At 42.4% G+C, this 15,774-nt stretch overlaps 1 protein-coding gene across 1 annotated transcript in view; it reads right to left on the reverse strand.

Moving 5' to 3' along the window:
- Positions 1 to 13,890, reverse strand: part of DAPK1 (death associated protein kinase 1) — an 86,251-nt gene extending 72,361 nt beyond the window's left edge. The window contains exons 1-2 of the mRNA XM_071580178.1: positions 13,791 to 13,890; positions 13,249 to 13,395 (exon numbers count right to left, since the gene is read on the reverse strand). Of these exons, the coding sequence (XP_071436279.1) occupies positions 13,249 to 13,310 (62 nt within the window). The 5' untranslated portion in view covers positions 13,311 to 13,395; positions 13,791 to 13,890. The remainder of the gene's footprint in view (positions 1 to 13,248; positions 13,396 to 13,790) is intronic.
- Positions 13,891 to 15,774: the final 1,884 nt, after the last annotated feature.

Below are 15,774 nucleotides of genomic sequence, written 5' to 3' on the forward strand. Positions count from 1 at the left end.
GAAGGTTTGACGATTCTGTCCTCCTGGAAACCTGTAAATTCTGCAGATACAAAACAGAGACATGCTAACACAGCTTTACAGATTACAATAAGAAGTTGGCTGAATTGTTTTTCTGAAAGTAGCCCAGAAAAGACTAAATTCCCTTTTCACTTTCTCTAGTGCTTTGAATGGTTAGACGGGGTGGGTGAGAGGCAAACACCAGACAGGCATAGACAAAACCGGCCCTGCTTCCTGTATGTATATAAACAATTCAGCTCTGTCTTCAGTTTCGTGTTATCTATCCAGCATTCACTTGTACAGTCTGGGTAACACCAGACATGCAGGTTTGTCACTGTGCCAATAGACAAGACAAAAAATGCAAGTTATCAGCATCACTGGAACTTTGGACAAAATATTGAGCAATGGTCAGACACCACTTTTCTGCTCTCCAATCCAGCTACTGCCCAGCAGGAACAGAAATTACACTATCAGGAAAAAATTAAAAAAGCAAATCGTTGGCTATTCCTTTGTAAGCATAATATCTAAATGCTGTGACTTCCGCACTTTAGGAGCTGTAAAACTTCTCACTGCTCAGGAGATAAACAATTTTTCATGGCTCCTTGTTGAGAATTCATTTTACCATACGATTATGTTTCACTTTTAAATTTCATCTAATATAGTTCAACATGAGACAAATGCAAAAGTATTATACAGACAGTTTGAAAACCTGAGAGTCAATTTTTAAACAGTCTTCTCCATGGTATGTTCAATCTTTTTTAAAAATTTTTCTTTTTAATATGAGACTAAGCTATAGTGCAGAGCTCAAGGGCTCTCAGCTTTCTAGAATGTAGGCACTTGTACGCTACAGTTTGCATAAAGAAACACTGTGTCAGATTGACAGAATCTTGGTATTCTGTGGTTCTTTCAGTGGACACTTCTGAGTCACTAATATTTGACATATGCATCATTAAAAGACAATAAGTGCTGACCTGTTCTGGAGGACTCTGGAGCTGCTCCTTTGCACTAACAATGGGAATAAAAATAATTCACTGAATGTGATGACGTGACAAATATAAGATGATCACAACCAGTATGAAAGTGAACTCAGTCTAAATACACATGTATGATTCTGGCAAAACTTGGGGATGCTAAACACAATAAAAAAGTGAAAATGTGAGAAGTCTCATGTCTCAAATGCCAAACTACAGAATGCAAAGAGCTGGACAGTACTTAAGAAAATACTTCTCACAGAAGACTACCCATAGACACAGCAGTTTAAAATACCGATGGTGAAGTCCATGATGAAATGTTGTGGTATTTAATGTATAAGCTGGGGGAATGTATATGGCTGTAAACTTCCAAAGCAACTGGATGCCTGGGCTGGAGCTTGTAGGAACCCATTTGTTCCGAGTACATGTTCATCTGGTAAAGCCTTTTCAGAAACCACCTTACAACAAGAAAAGCACTTGTGAACAGCAAAAATGCTACTTACCACCATGTATGGTATGCAAAAGTAAATTTACAGGTACTTAAAGAATCAATGCTGACATACATACCCATATAAATAAAGGACATGCTATACCTTTACCAGAACTAGAGACTTAATGTTTCTGCTGTTCTTTAGTACTTCATTTTCCCCTTCTTTTGGACTTCTCTTAAAATTTGTAAAACAGATCAGCAATTTACATTAAATTAAGTTCATCTAGCTAAATGTTAAAAGACACATGTGAAATAAATCTGACTTGGAACTGAATATAAAAGCTCCATCATCACTTGCTCAGAAAATCCTAAACCAGAAGTTGGGGTGAATATTAAAACATATTAGTAGAACAAACATTTGATTTTGGTGATGCTGTTCTTGCTGCTATTTCATAAATAGGATTGTCAGTTTCATGCTTTCTTTCTAGCAAAGGGTTCTGAAGCATGCCTGACTGGGTATCTGTCCTTCGGCTTGGGAAGAAAGAGTTTAGTGACAATGCTTATCAGTTCTAACTTACGTGACCCCCTCTTTCATCACAATGACAGCCTTCCTTTATTTCACCTTTTCAGAAACTCCCTGTTTGATACCATATGACCTATGATCTAAAAGGGCAATAACATCGTGTCTATAAGCAACATTTCTACGCAGATTTTGACTTTAGAAGATATTTATGTTGAATGGGCACATATAAAACACACAAATACATGGTATTTTCAGCACAGCTGCACTTGCTAGATACATAAAACAATGCTAATGTAAGAAAACGCTGCTTTTTCACTGTACCTGAAAAAACATATAATGCAGTTATAGGGTATGGATCCTTCAAACACTTGCTAGAAAAAGTGTGAAACCTAATCATTGAAATTAGAAGTGAGGATAGACTGCAAAGCCCCAAACAGATTATGACTCAGCTTTCCCAAGAAATGCTACAAATTAAAGGTGTGGAATGGATTTCAAAATATTTCATTATTTTCTATTTCTTCTATGTATGAAAAAACACTGTAAAATCCACAGGTATTACTAGCCTTTCAGTATCAGTGTACAGAGTGAAACAACCTCAAGCTTATGCTCCACAGAAGATGGAGGGATAATTTTTTGTGTAGAAAAATTCTGGGGTTTCTCCTCCAATTATTATTTTGGTGTTAGCTAAATACATAAGAAACTCAATAAGCTATAAACACATAATTTAAAGCAGTGATGAAAATACTTGTTTTTCTTGACTTAAAGGCAGCTTTTTAAGAAGACATGACATTATGAACAAAGTTTATGTCCCGAACACAAATCTCATACCAAATGCCTTAGTAACTGTCTATATACATTATGGTTTTATGAGCTGCTTTCTACAGCCAAATAATTGCCTGCTTCCCCAAATCTTCAGCTGTCATTCACAACTATTCACTCTTGCAGACATCCTGGGCACTAAGAACTTAGAACTCTAAAACAAAAGAAGATTCCATGTCAACCTCTGTGCAAAGGAGGGCTTGTCTAGCTATCTCATGGCTGCTGGTGCAGGAAAACACGCTCAGACTGTGCTGTCACCAGTCTCATTGTCCTGGGGTAATCACAGTAAGGTTTTGTTTCCTGTTTCAGAGCGGGTCTTCCACGAGGTCTCAGCCGGCCACTCCTGCACGGCACTGACGCAGAGCACACAGGGCGTGGGTTTTACAGTGTGGTTCAGTAGGCTGAGCCAGCACTTGTCACAAAGAGTCTTCCCCATACTGCTAGCCCTGCATTCCTACACCAGCGGCTGGCACTGAGCCTTGCCTGACGTGCCCATCGTGACCCAGTTCAAGGGAGCTCAATCTGTAATCCTCTCCTGCTTCCAAGCTGCCCCCAGGATGGTGCCAGTGCCAGCACAGGAGAAGCAGCAGGAGAATGCAGCTCAGGAGGTGAGGAACAGGACCATCCCACTCACTGACCCTTGCCTTAGGCTGGCTTAGCCACTCTGTAAAAACATCCGAGTGGGCTGGCAGACAGATAAGGGCAGCACTGACCAGGAACTAACACACACTTGGGAGGAATAGAAATGTATAGGTTACTTTCTAGAGGAAAAAAAGGGGCAGCAAAAGTGGACCAACTCTGTATGATAGAATCTGAAATTGTTCTTCAGTTAGTGTTATAATTGGCAGCAAAACCAGGAAGACAAATCCTTCTTTTAGACAAGAATGTGAAGTAAATAGTATCAGAAGGCCCTTTAAAATAAAAAGCAATGAGAAAAGCTGGGACATTAGGAACTAAGCCATTCCCTGACATGCTTTCCTTTCCCAAGGAACCAATCGCAATTCTATGCCAATGGCTCTCCTCATGGAAATAAGAAAATACTTCCAGACAGATAATATACCAACAAAGTCCAAACTCTCATATCAAAATGTTTGAAGTCTCTGTTTGAAGGGAAAAAAACCCATAACAAAACACAAAGACACACACGCACGCACATACACACACACAAACTCAAAAAACGCCAAATCAAAATAAAACCTCCAAAAGATCAAGAAAGCTGAAGGAGACAAGTAGAAATATCTGTCTCTGGATCACCTTCATTAAACATAACAGGAGCCAAGCATCCCAATAAAGGATTCTGAGCCAGCAAGAAAAAAGGTAGCAAAAGAAAATGATAAACTGCCAGTTTTGTTGATAAGGTTATTAAAAGTGCAAAGTTCTTGGTCTCCAAGTTGTTGGACCCAAGTAAGACGCCCACTAGTATTATTTTATCTTGCGGATAAGCATCCATTACTTGGAAGAATAACTTAATTGTAAACTATGCCAGAATAGAATACAACATTGTCAATAAACATAAAAGTTAGCTCCACTCAGTTATACCTACATAGCTGGGCAAAGTAAGCATGGTACCAAATAACAGACACCACAAAGGGTATGCATGATTTTAAATTTTACACACTACCTTCTCGGGCTCATTTAGAAACACAGGATTACAAAGTAGCATCTCAGCAATGAAGTCCAATCCTCTTAAGATGCAGACAACTCTTCAATAGTCAAAAAAAAGAAAACAGTGATGATACGAGAGGCTCCATGGCACTTCTCTGTATTCACAAGACAGTTAAAAGTCACCGGATTCCAGAAAAGGAACAGCCTTTCTCTGTCCCTTCAGAGCACCCCAGGTCCAACAGACTTTGTGACCAGGGAAAAATGTCCTTATGCTTGTCAGTTCCCATGGCACATAAGCAGGTGGTCTAAATAAACATTCTACAGGTGCAGCCCCCCCAGTACCTCAAGACTAACAACAACCACTTAGTGATACTTGAGAGAATACTGAGGAAAGGTACAGGAGAACAGAAGCACATTTACCCACCAGGCAGAAAGTGCAGTTCCTCAAGTAACTTCTGAAAACTTAGAAACAAAGTATTTGTTGCTCACAAATAAAGACAGTGGAAATAAAATACTTCCAATACACCAGTTCAGTTAAAGGCTTTTAGCATTCTGTTTAAGCAAGAAGTATACATACAGAATGCTACTGTCCCAAGCAGTTTTTTTTTTACTTTCCAAAAGCTCACTCCTATGCATAATCCAGAAAAAAACTCAGTGTACAGACAGTTATAATTTACACTATGAACTCTCCAAAGCTTTGGACATGTGCCCTTATGTTTGTGACCACCCAGTAGGCTATTTTGCTTTCAGTTAAATATAGGCACGACCATCTAAGCTTCATAACAAACAGATATTTGCACCTGCAAGCAGATGGTACTGGGGAACACTTGCTCTAGTGGAGTGGCCCACCACCACAGTGCAGGGACCCTGCTGCTGGTCAAGGCACACATGTGGTCTGGGCAGCCATGCGACGATGCTTCCTCCTCAACAGTTTGGCCCCTTGAAGGAGAAAACGTCTGGCACGTTAGCTTGCACAAAGAGGAGGGAATAAAGGAAAGGAAATATAACATCTCAAACCAAGAGAGTAAGGTTGCAAACCATCATCTGGATTGATCATTGTAGTTTTACAGCAATTCTAAACTATGTGAACTGTTCTGGATTTAGGTGAAAAGCACCTAATACAAGATACTCTCCTCAAAATCAATGTCTGCCACAACTGAAAAAAATCCCACTAAGCTCCAAAACACCAAAACTATAGCACTTTTTGTACAACAGGAAAACATCCTCAAGGACCACAATATGTCTGGAAACTCTGAGAGTTAAAACTGATCCAAGATATCCACAATGACGGTGTCATTATCAGCCTTCTCCTTCTTCAGAACAGTATCATTCAATTCTTTCCTCTAATTTTACAAGCTCAATCTTGATACAATTTAGGTTCCCTGTTCACACTGGTTTTTATTTCAACAAGTCCAGTGAGGTCACCCTCCTTGAGGGAAGCAGCCTTTCAATTTCCAGCCTGCAGAACCTTCAGTTAACACTGTAGATGTACATCTAGTTTATAAAGTTACTTTGTTTCCCCAACCATTTTAATTCTTCCTATGTACTAAAAAACCCCCTATCACTGCAAGCTTGGTGGTGCAAGGCTAAACATACTGAAGTCTTAAATCTTCTTTCTTACGAAGTTCCTCCCCAGTCTCTTTGAAATGGAGGGAAAAGACTTGGAAGTACAATGTAAAGCAGGACACAGCAAGGTTTGCACCAGGACATGCCTGGCCCTACATTCATCTCTGGCATTCCATAACTGCACCAAACCCAGCAGGATTGTCACCCATCAACTGACCAAAATATGCAGGCTCCACTCTTACCATATCACCTCCTAGATGACAAGATGTCAGAGTTTAACAGCCTTATCTCTATTAGACTCCTTAGGACAGGCCTTTGTACGCAGTTTGGCTAAACTTCACACCATTTACGTTAAGCCAAAGTTCACTACATGAAGAAGACATGCAATGAAACAATTTACTCTTGAAAATCTTTAGGCTTTGTCCACACTTCTGTTGGCTTCCAACTATCAGCCATGAGCTCATGATGGCTATCTACTATCCTGCATGGCAAGCCAATGAACGCTTTTCAGGTTTGGTGGATAATTCTCCTTTGTGTCAGCCATCCTCCTCAAAGGGGGTCAAAATACAGTTTGAGAAATAACACTTATTTGCGACAGAGCTCCTACACAAGCCACAACCATCCAGGAAACAAGCTACTGAGCCACTGACTGAACAGGCACCTTTTCTTCAAAATATAAAATTGCACCAACAAGTTGCACAGGCTTGCCAACCAAGCCAACTGAAAACAGAAAGACAAGATTCACGCAACCTCCTCCAAAATTTCTCTGACTAACTGCAACAACCATTCATGAAGATCACTCCAGGATTATTGCACCACTCACAGTTCTCCTAATTCCCAGTTTAAACTTCCTTGTTGTCCGTTTATATTCTCTACCTTTGTAGTAAAGTGACTTGTTATCTCTGTTTCTCCTGCATATTTAACTTGAGGTAGATTTATGGAGGCAATCACAACTCCATGCAGGCTGAGATTTCACAGTCCTTTCAGGTCATCCAAGAGTGCACCTCAGGCATAAATTAGATATAAGGTGGGTTTTTTCTTCTCTTTGATGGCAGCACTACACCAAAAAACCCCCAAAACCTTCACAGAAACAACAGTAGAGGAAACTGATACTGGTCCTTTCAGCCAGTGACAGCACGGCCTGAGCCTGGCACAAAGCTCTCATGCACAGCTCCAGCACAGAAACTGACATACTCAAATATCCTAAAGGGAAATAATGGGGAGTTAAAGAAACAAACACCAAAACCCTCCCACAAAGACAGAATTACAAAGGGAAAGCCTGGAAAGACAGAATCAAAGTTTCAGCACACCCCTAACATACCTGCTCCAATACTGATCATGCCTCCCTGAGCCTGGACATAAGAAAATTTAGATGAGCATTTTAATCTGCTTCCTGATGAGTTCAGATTTTCAAATATTTGTGCATTTAAACTAAAAAGAACAGAATAATCTGTAGTCTCTATAACAATATGTTTTAAAATATGTACAAAGCAGTCATTTTTCTCCCCCAGAGTGAGAAATAAAGTAAGTAGGACCAAGTTATATCCAAAAAGCATCAGCACTTCTTGTGGTTTTCATGAAGCAGACCTCTGGGCACATTTTATACAGCAGTAATTGTCACCAGTAGCACTGTATGGTGAGCAGCCTCTTGCAGCCTGTGCAATCAGCAGCTTTTAGGTTATCATGCATTTGGGAAAAGAAGGCATTTTGAGGGATGGCTGGAGGTAAAGTGACTTGAGATGCCTAATTTTCCCAATGTGCTTTCCAGTTAAGGAACCTTCCTGTCCAGTACTCCAGCAAACACCAAGGCCAAGACTTGTAGACAAGTAGAGAATAAGCAATTTTCTCCTCTGAGAAATGACAAGACTGATAAAAGACATACACAGTTCACAAACAGCATAGTAATTTGAATTTGTTCTTTGCTGTGACTTAAATTTCACAATTTTTAATTTTTTAAATAAAAACAAAAGAGCACAAAAAGAAACCAACTAATGAACCAGGTTTCCTGATCAAACAGTGGCTTTGTGGCCAATATTTTTAGAGTTCCTCCCCAGGTCCTTATCCCTCAAAAACTCACAGAGTTCACTCAACGTAATTAGCTATTATGTTCTACTGGAATTTGCATAAAGCAGTTACAAAAACAGTGAATCACACACTTGCAGCATTTGTCACCGTGTCTGTAGGAATAACACAGGAAATGGCACCGCAGAGATCTACACCTGCTTCTGTAGAGTTTAACCACATTACTGCTGTATGAGAAGGAAGGTTAACACAAGCCTTTTAATGGAGCAATGAAAATGAGGTTACAGCAAGAAAATCCAAGGCAAAAGAAACTGGAAATTTCAGTGTATCACCGTTAAAAATTTGATAGCTTACATGTAATACTTTCAGCCTTTTAAAAACCATCATTCACGTTGCTCCTTCCCCTCATAAGACTTTCTACTCTGATAATACATAGGGAAAAATGTTACACTATAACATTAGTAAAGATGGTTGTCACAGGTCTTGAATGTGACCATTCTGAAAGTAAGTATCACCTCAAAGGAGTTTAATATCCTATACATCTTACAACAGAGCCTGGCAATACTCACACTATTTCAGTACTTTGCCTAGTTAGCAAGATTGGGTTGAGCTGCCAAGCCTGAAAAGTGTCATGAAGGTCAAATTCTAGTTGCCATTCAATTTGTTTGGTTCCTCCAGTGTTTCTACTTGCCTCTCAATACAGAAGTGCAAAGTAGTTAAAGTTACAATGTTAGGGTAGATGATGAACAACTGCTGCAGTTTTAAGAAGCAGCGTTACTGAAAACTGGTATGTGAATAATCAAAAATACATACATCCATATATGCATATATGTTTGGCCTATTGTAATGGTTTGACCCATGGCTTCCTCAGTAACCATTGTATCTAAGGAAGTTACAAGTATTCCACACGTGTCTTCCACGTAGCAGTGGGGGAGTGGTTGTTCCTTTGTTCCGGTGCTTGGCTGAGGAGCTGGAGGGAGGTGGTTGAAGCCTGGTCCCTCCGGTGCCTGGTGGTTCTCCTGTCCTGGGTGAGATTGTTTCATTCTTGTTCCCCTTCCTTGAGGTTTTTAATTGTGTTTCTTTTGATTCATTCGGTTTCTTTGGGTTGGGTTGGTGTCTTCCCTATTTCCCAGCTAATCAATCCCCTTTTCTCCCTTCCCCTCTCCCCTGGGAGGTGGGATCCTGTGTATTGTGTATACAGTGTGGTTTGTAAATGTTAGTAAATATAATTTATTCTTTTTATTCAGTTCAGTTTCTTTAGAGTGCGTTTCTTTTCAGTTTTTTTTTCCTTTCCTTTGCTGGGAAGGTTCTGGGAGGGGGAAGGAGGGGGGCCAGTCCAGGGTTGGCAACAGCTAGGCCAAACCTGCGACACCTATATATTCCCACTTACTATAGAAATAATTTGCCAGCATCTAGGGGAAAGAAAATATGTACCTTTTCCCTCCACTATGAAAGGCAAAAGAACGTTTTTCAGAACGTAAAAGTACTTCCCTGCTTAGTGAGCTACCAAGCAAAGCAGTCCCCAAAACTGGCAAGATTCATTGTAGCTTTGCTTCAACAAGTTGCAAGAGTTCCCCCAGTGAGTGCAAGAAGCTTGACATTCAAAACTGTTGGACAGCTCTTCCTACTTTCTGAATCAACAAGAATCTAAAAATTGCAAACCACAGTGAAATTTAAACACCATTCGTCAATTCCAAAACTTTACTTCAAGTTTTAGGAAGTACATGAAAGTTGAAAGGAAAATAAAACAACTAAAAAGCAAATGTGGAGGTAGGGGGTGAATGAAGAAGGAGCTGCCTGTAAAAGCAGGAACTAAATCCTTTCAATCCACATAGACAAACACAGTATATATTTAGTCCATAACTTTGCTGGAGTACCTCTCCCTAAAATTATTTAAGCAACACTGCGTTTCTCACAAAACTGCATGAATTTGCAAGCAAGATCAGTCACAGGAGATAAAAAAATATTTTTAATAGTTTGGAGTGGTTTCAAGATCTTTACTTGCTTGCTAACCATAGTGAGGATTTTAATATTGATGAACTCCTGCCTTTTGGGCAGATCAAAGTAAAAGCACTGCAGCAGGGTATTTAAAATGCACAGTCACACCACCTGCAACTGCAAGCAGAGTTAAAATGACAAAATATCTTTAGCAAATCTACTTAACACATCTGTAGGTAGTCTGCATCTCACCAATGGCAGTAATATATATAATTTCGAATTTGTAAGATGAAAAGTGCATGGAATGCATCATATACTAACCAAGAGCACAATTTTCTTACATATTCTAAAGGCAGCACTGGATTCATAAGTCTCATGAGACTGCTTTGGTACAAAAGCTTAAGACAAACCAACCTGAACAGCCACAAACATGTTCAAAAAAATCACATACAGCCAAGAAAAATAAATAAGGGTGATCTCAGCATTCACAATACTGAGTTTCTTTTTTCTTATTTGCCCTAGGCATAAATGAAAACAAACCAGAGAATGGAATAAAACTCAACCAATTTGGTAAAAGGACAGGGATTGTTTATTATTTTTTCTGCAAAAGCACTGTGGAATAACAGAAAAGTAGAAAATATCTTTTTTTTTAAGGCCAGGCACCCTATTATCTCTTCTCCTTGTTTTCAACAACTCTAGGTTTTATGCTAAGAAACTTAATCCTCCTTTAATACCCTCAACCAAAAATTTAATTTACAGAGCCCATTTGCTTTCTTCAAGACACCTCTCTTATTCAAATGATTTTTTAATTCTAGTTACTGTCAGAAGTATTACAATGTAATAAAGACTTAAATAATTTACAAGGCAAAACAGGGAAAATTATTAAAATATCTGAGTATTTGCATCTTCACTGAGTTCTCTCAAAAGGCGGGTTGGCCTAGGAACTTCAGAATCCTTTCATTCAAACACAACTCTACCAATAAAAACTCACCTGTTAATTTATTCACCTTCTTTGCTCCATGCCTACAGCCAAGAGGAAAATAAAATAATTCTTCCATGAGAAGGGGAGAAGTAGGTTGATTTGCATAATTAATCTTTCATCATTGCTTAGGTCAAGTAGTAAATGACAACCTGGGTTCCTAAGTGAATGCGGAAAATTTTAAAGTCAAAGGTATTTTTAATATTCACTACTTTCTAAGTTTTGAGCCTCAGGGTAACTACATTTATATGCAAACCTAACAGTCAGGCATAAATGAGGAATGGAAAATGACAGATTTACAGAAAATATTTTGTGCAACTCTATAAATTTAAGTTTAAAAAGAAGTTAAAAACAGTGGAATAACCCAGCTTTCTTAAAATGAATTGAAAGCTTTAGCCCTTTTAAATAACTGTATTCCATTCTTAAAGCAAAAGTCCTGTCAAACATTCACAATGTTTTACCATCCACTGATATTTTCTTATAAAAGTAGATAAAATTGATGAAGATCTTAGATTTCTTTATTCTTTTTCAAGTGAAAACTAGAGTAGATTTTAACATTCTCTAAAAGCCATAAAATATTATGGGTTTAGACTGTATGCCAAGCTTACGTAGCATTAGGATGAATGCTACAATACCCTGTCTCTAAATGAGCACAGTAATATACCATTCTTAAACTGAAGACCTTTGCCTAACACTCTACCAATTTGAAATACTCCATTTGCTTTAGGTTTTTTTGTTGTTATTTTACTACCTAACATTTTCAGTATTTGCACTTTCCCATACTGTAGAAATTAAATGCCTGGTCTCCACTGATGTGTTCTACTGTGTGCAACTTCCAAAGCACACTTGTTTGGAAAAAGCCTCCAGATACTTAAACATTTCTTATGTAATTGGCCTAAGGGCAATTGTTCTATGTCATAAATATGTATCAGGGAGAAAATTTGCACAGACACTGTCTCTTTAAAATAAATACAAAAGAAGTTACATAAACCTTAACACTTTTTAAATTTGAATACTGACATTGTTTTCTCCCTGAAGAACCTTAAAAACTCATAATATATCTGTGTCTTTATTTTCTTTCTATAAAGTAAATCAGTACCAGAGTCCAGAAACCTAAACCTGAATTTTGGAACACTACATGTTCTTGTCAGAAAGACTGGAAAGCCAAATTGAACAATTTTAGCTGTCCCTTCCCCACAAATGTTCAGACCATACAATATGAATTTATGCTTTAGCATAATATGCCTTTCTATCAAGTTATCCCATAAATTCATTTGACTTCACAACACAGTCTCTTATTCTAGATGTACGAAAATGCCAACCCAGAGCACTACTGTGAAAATAAAAATACACAATTCATCATGTCATGTCAACAAGCTTGCACATAAATGGGATGAAGTTTATTTTAAATACAGTACAATTAAATTTCTTATAATATTAGGGGCTTTTTGCTTGGTTGATTGTAGTCTTGGTGGGATTGGGGTTTGGATTTTTTTATGGCTTTCTTTTTTAAAAAATAATGACGTATGTCTAAGTTCCTGCCTACTCAAGTACCTTTTTCACAACATTTGCTAGGACTGGACTTGTCACTAGAAAGGTACGCACAAGTAGACATGGGAGCATCTTCATACACTGCATGCCCTATGTTAATTAAACACTGATCCTAAGCTTGGAAATCACCAAGAAGAACACTAGTGGTGTGCTAGAATTCCATGGAATTCCCTCTTAGAGAAGTGGGAATGAAGATGAAAAGGACTCACAGGTTACACAAGTCGGTGTTAAAGTAACAGTTTTAAACGACGGAAAGCACTAAAAAACAAGGTATGACTAATGGCGTGAGCTCGGAGGAGCGCACAGCTGCACAGCATTCGAGAACCAAGGTTCCAGCGGGCAACTCTACATCTGCGGCGCTTAGCTTACATCCCCGGTCTGACCTCCAGCTCCAAGAGCGATGCACAGTGGTCTTCACCACAGTACGATTGATATTAAAGTACAAACCTTCTCTCACTTCTTTAATCCCGTTATTAAAGCAAAACCCAACATGCAATACACAGAGTCCTTCACACTACTGACAATGCAAACTTCTCTGCTGCAAACCCAGCCCGTTTCCAGTTATGCGCCTGGCGAACTGCAGCAAGCCTCCCACTGTCACGGCAGCAGCAGGTACGCCCGTGCGGGCCGTACAGCACCGAGCAGGCATCAGCCTGAGAAGGTACCGGTTCGAACTGTCCAGATCCTAAAATCCCATCAAACCCGTACTTAAAAAGCAAACACGCGGTAAACTTCAAATCCAGCTCCCCTTCCCGTCTTGGGGCGCCTTAGGACGGGTGGAAAGGCAAGCCAGGGGTGCGCCCGCCCCGCTGCGCTCAGCGGCCGCGGCTTCCCGGTCCGCACCCACCTGCCGAGGTCCTCGCCCGTCTCGTAATGCTCCTCCAGGTTCTCCTGCCGGAACACCGTCATGGTCGCCGCCTGCCGCCGGCTTCAGCCTCTGCTCGGCGCCTTCATCACCAGCGCCCCGGAGCCGCCCCGCGCTCGGCTGCGCGCCCTGCAGAGCAGAGGAGCGCGGAGGTGAACGCCCCTGCCCGCAGTCCCTCCGGCGCTCCCTGCCCTCCCACCTCCGAAGGAAGCGGGGCCAGAGGGTGCCTCCCCTGCCCCTGCCCGAGCGCGGGGAGAAGAAAGCGGCGCCCCCCGCCCCTTCCCGGCAGCCGCCCAGCTGCCGTGGTGGCGGCCGGCGCCCAGCGCGCCGCATTCCTCCGTGGCTCCGTTGCCCGGTCAACCGAGACGTGCCGCGGGCCTGCGGCGGGAGTTCCCCCGCGGGGCATCCCCGCACCTGATCCTAGGCGAGGCTGGGGATCCCCCCGGCGCCGCCGGGCCGGGGCTAGCGGGACCTGTTCCTCCCTCCCGCAGCGCCTCCCGCTCCAAACCCGCTCTCCGACTCACCCTCTCCCCGCTCCCGCCGCGGCTGCCGCCACTCCGCGACCCGGGAAGCGGCGACAGCGCCGCGGCCGCTCCCGGCCGGCGCGCAGGCACCTCGCGGCTCCGCGGCGCGGCCAATGAGGAGCCGCCGCCCGCCGCGCAGCGCCGCGCCCGCCCCTCGCCGCGGCCTCCTGGCCCTGCCCTGCCGCCGCCGCCGGGCGCTCCGGCCAGGTGCATCCGCCGCGCTGCCCTGCGCCGCGCTCCGCCCAGCCCGGCACGGCACGGCCCCAGGAAGCCCGCGGCGGCGGGGCCCGCCCAGAGCGGGGCTGCGGGCGGCTCCCGGCACGGCCATTGTGTGCGCGCCCGGCGGCCGCACCCTCCCGGAGCCCGCGACTACCCCCGTCCCCGGGCAGGGGGTGCGGGGGCCGGGGCCAGCTGAGGGGCTGGCGGCCGCTGCCCGCCGTCCAGTCGCTGCTGGCGCCCTGGTCTACCAAACAAGCGGTCCTCGTCCTGGTCCCGGCCCGCGCCCCGGCCGGAGTCCGCCGGGCTGCCGCCCGCAGCAGCGAGCTCTGGAGGGCGGCCCCGACCCGGGCACGCCGAGCGGCCTCGGGCACACCGAGCGGCCCCGGCCCCGTGGCGTTCGCGGGTATTCACTTACCAGGCCACAATAATGAGGTTGGGGTTTGTTTTGTTTTGTTCTGGTTTTTTTCGGCTGGTTGGTTTTTGGTTTTGTTGTTTTGTTTGGGGTTGTTTTAATATAAGATACATTCAACTCTCTTGCAGAATGTTGCACCTTATTTGGGGTTTTTAACTCATGTCCTCGCATGTGGTGCTACTGCTGCGGGGGCTCCCCTGTCCTAGCACAAGATGTTTTCTGTAGTGTATTGGTTCCACAGCGAGTTGTAGCTTTGAGTACTGGTTACATTCTGGAGGCAAGTTTTTACCTTAGTTGCTCTTTTTTCCTTCCCCATCCCTTTTGTTCAGTCTCAAAAGAGCACATGATGTCAAGTAGCTGAGCAGCTTTTAAGTTCCATCTGAACTTTTGGGGTCTCTCAGAAAAAGAATTGCTCATCAAAGGTGAAAAGAAGTTCGATGAACTCATATGATTTTACATTTACTTGATTTAGCACTTCAGAGAATCTGACCCTCCTCGGGTACAGGGCAACAAGCAAAGAAGCCCCAGGATTAAGTGAGTCACTGTGACCTTGGGCAAGCCTCAGTTTTTTTCTTTTTCCTGCAGTGAGGTCATCTGTAAAATGAAGGGAGTGTATTTGGGTGGATTGCTGGATGTGAAGTCTCATAAAGCCACCTGCAAAGAGGCCAGCATGGTGGCTTCTCCTTGGGCTGAGTTCAGATTAAGAACTATGCACCCCTCTTTCATTTATAGCCAGAAATGCAGGAGTATGATGCTTTGCCTTTGCTTAGCCTATCTTGTACATATTTATCGCTAAGAGGTTTTCAAAGTCATGACTCACACAGTTAAGGCTGTCAGATTTTCAACACAGCTCCAGGCTTTTAACAAACACTGGATACAAGTTCAAAAGTTCATTTTAAATTTGGAGATCGTTCCTTTGCTGACAATGAGGACAATTACAGTAGCAAGCCCATGGAATTTCCAACACTGCAGGCTTGCTTGATCTTTAGATGTTTTTCACTTCTGTGTTTTGGTATGTTTTATGGTGGTCGGGAGCTCATACAAGATTAAAGTTTGTTGTATCTTCTCTGTATTTTGCATTGCAAACACTGCTCATAAATGCAGTTCAGTACTACTCCTTATGTCCCAGCCCTGCTTCTGAAGCAAATGAAAGTTTGCTACTGATTCAAGTGAAGCAGGGGCACATTGGAATCAATACACCATAACTGAGATAATCACCCAATTGCAAAGGAATAACAGAAACATGAATTGCCTAAAATGTTTCTCTTTTCAGTTAATAACTGTATCTGAACGGGGAAATCTTGCAACTGTCACCTGCCCATCTAGGTCTGGGATGCCTGAATACTGCCGTTC

This window comes from Pithys albifrons, chromosome Z (genome assembly GCF_047495875.1).
Source record: "Pithys albifrons albifrons isolate INPA30051 chromosome Z, PitAlb_v1, whole genome shotgun sequence".
NCBI classification, from domain to species: domain Eukaryota; kingdom Metazoa; phylum Chordata; class Aves; order Passeriformes; family Thamnophilidae; genus Pithys; species Pithys albifrons.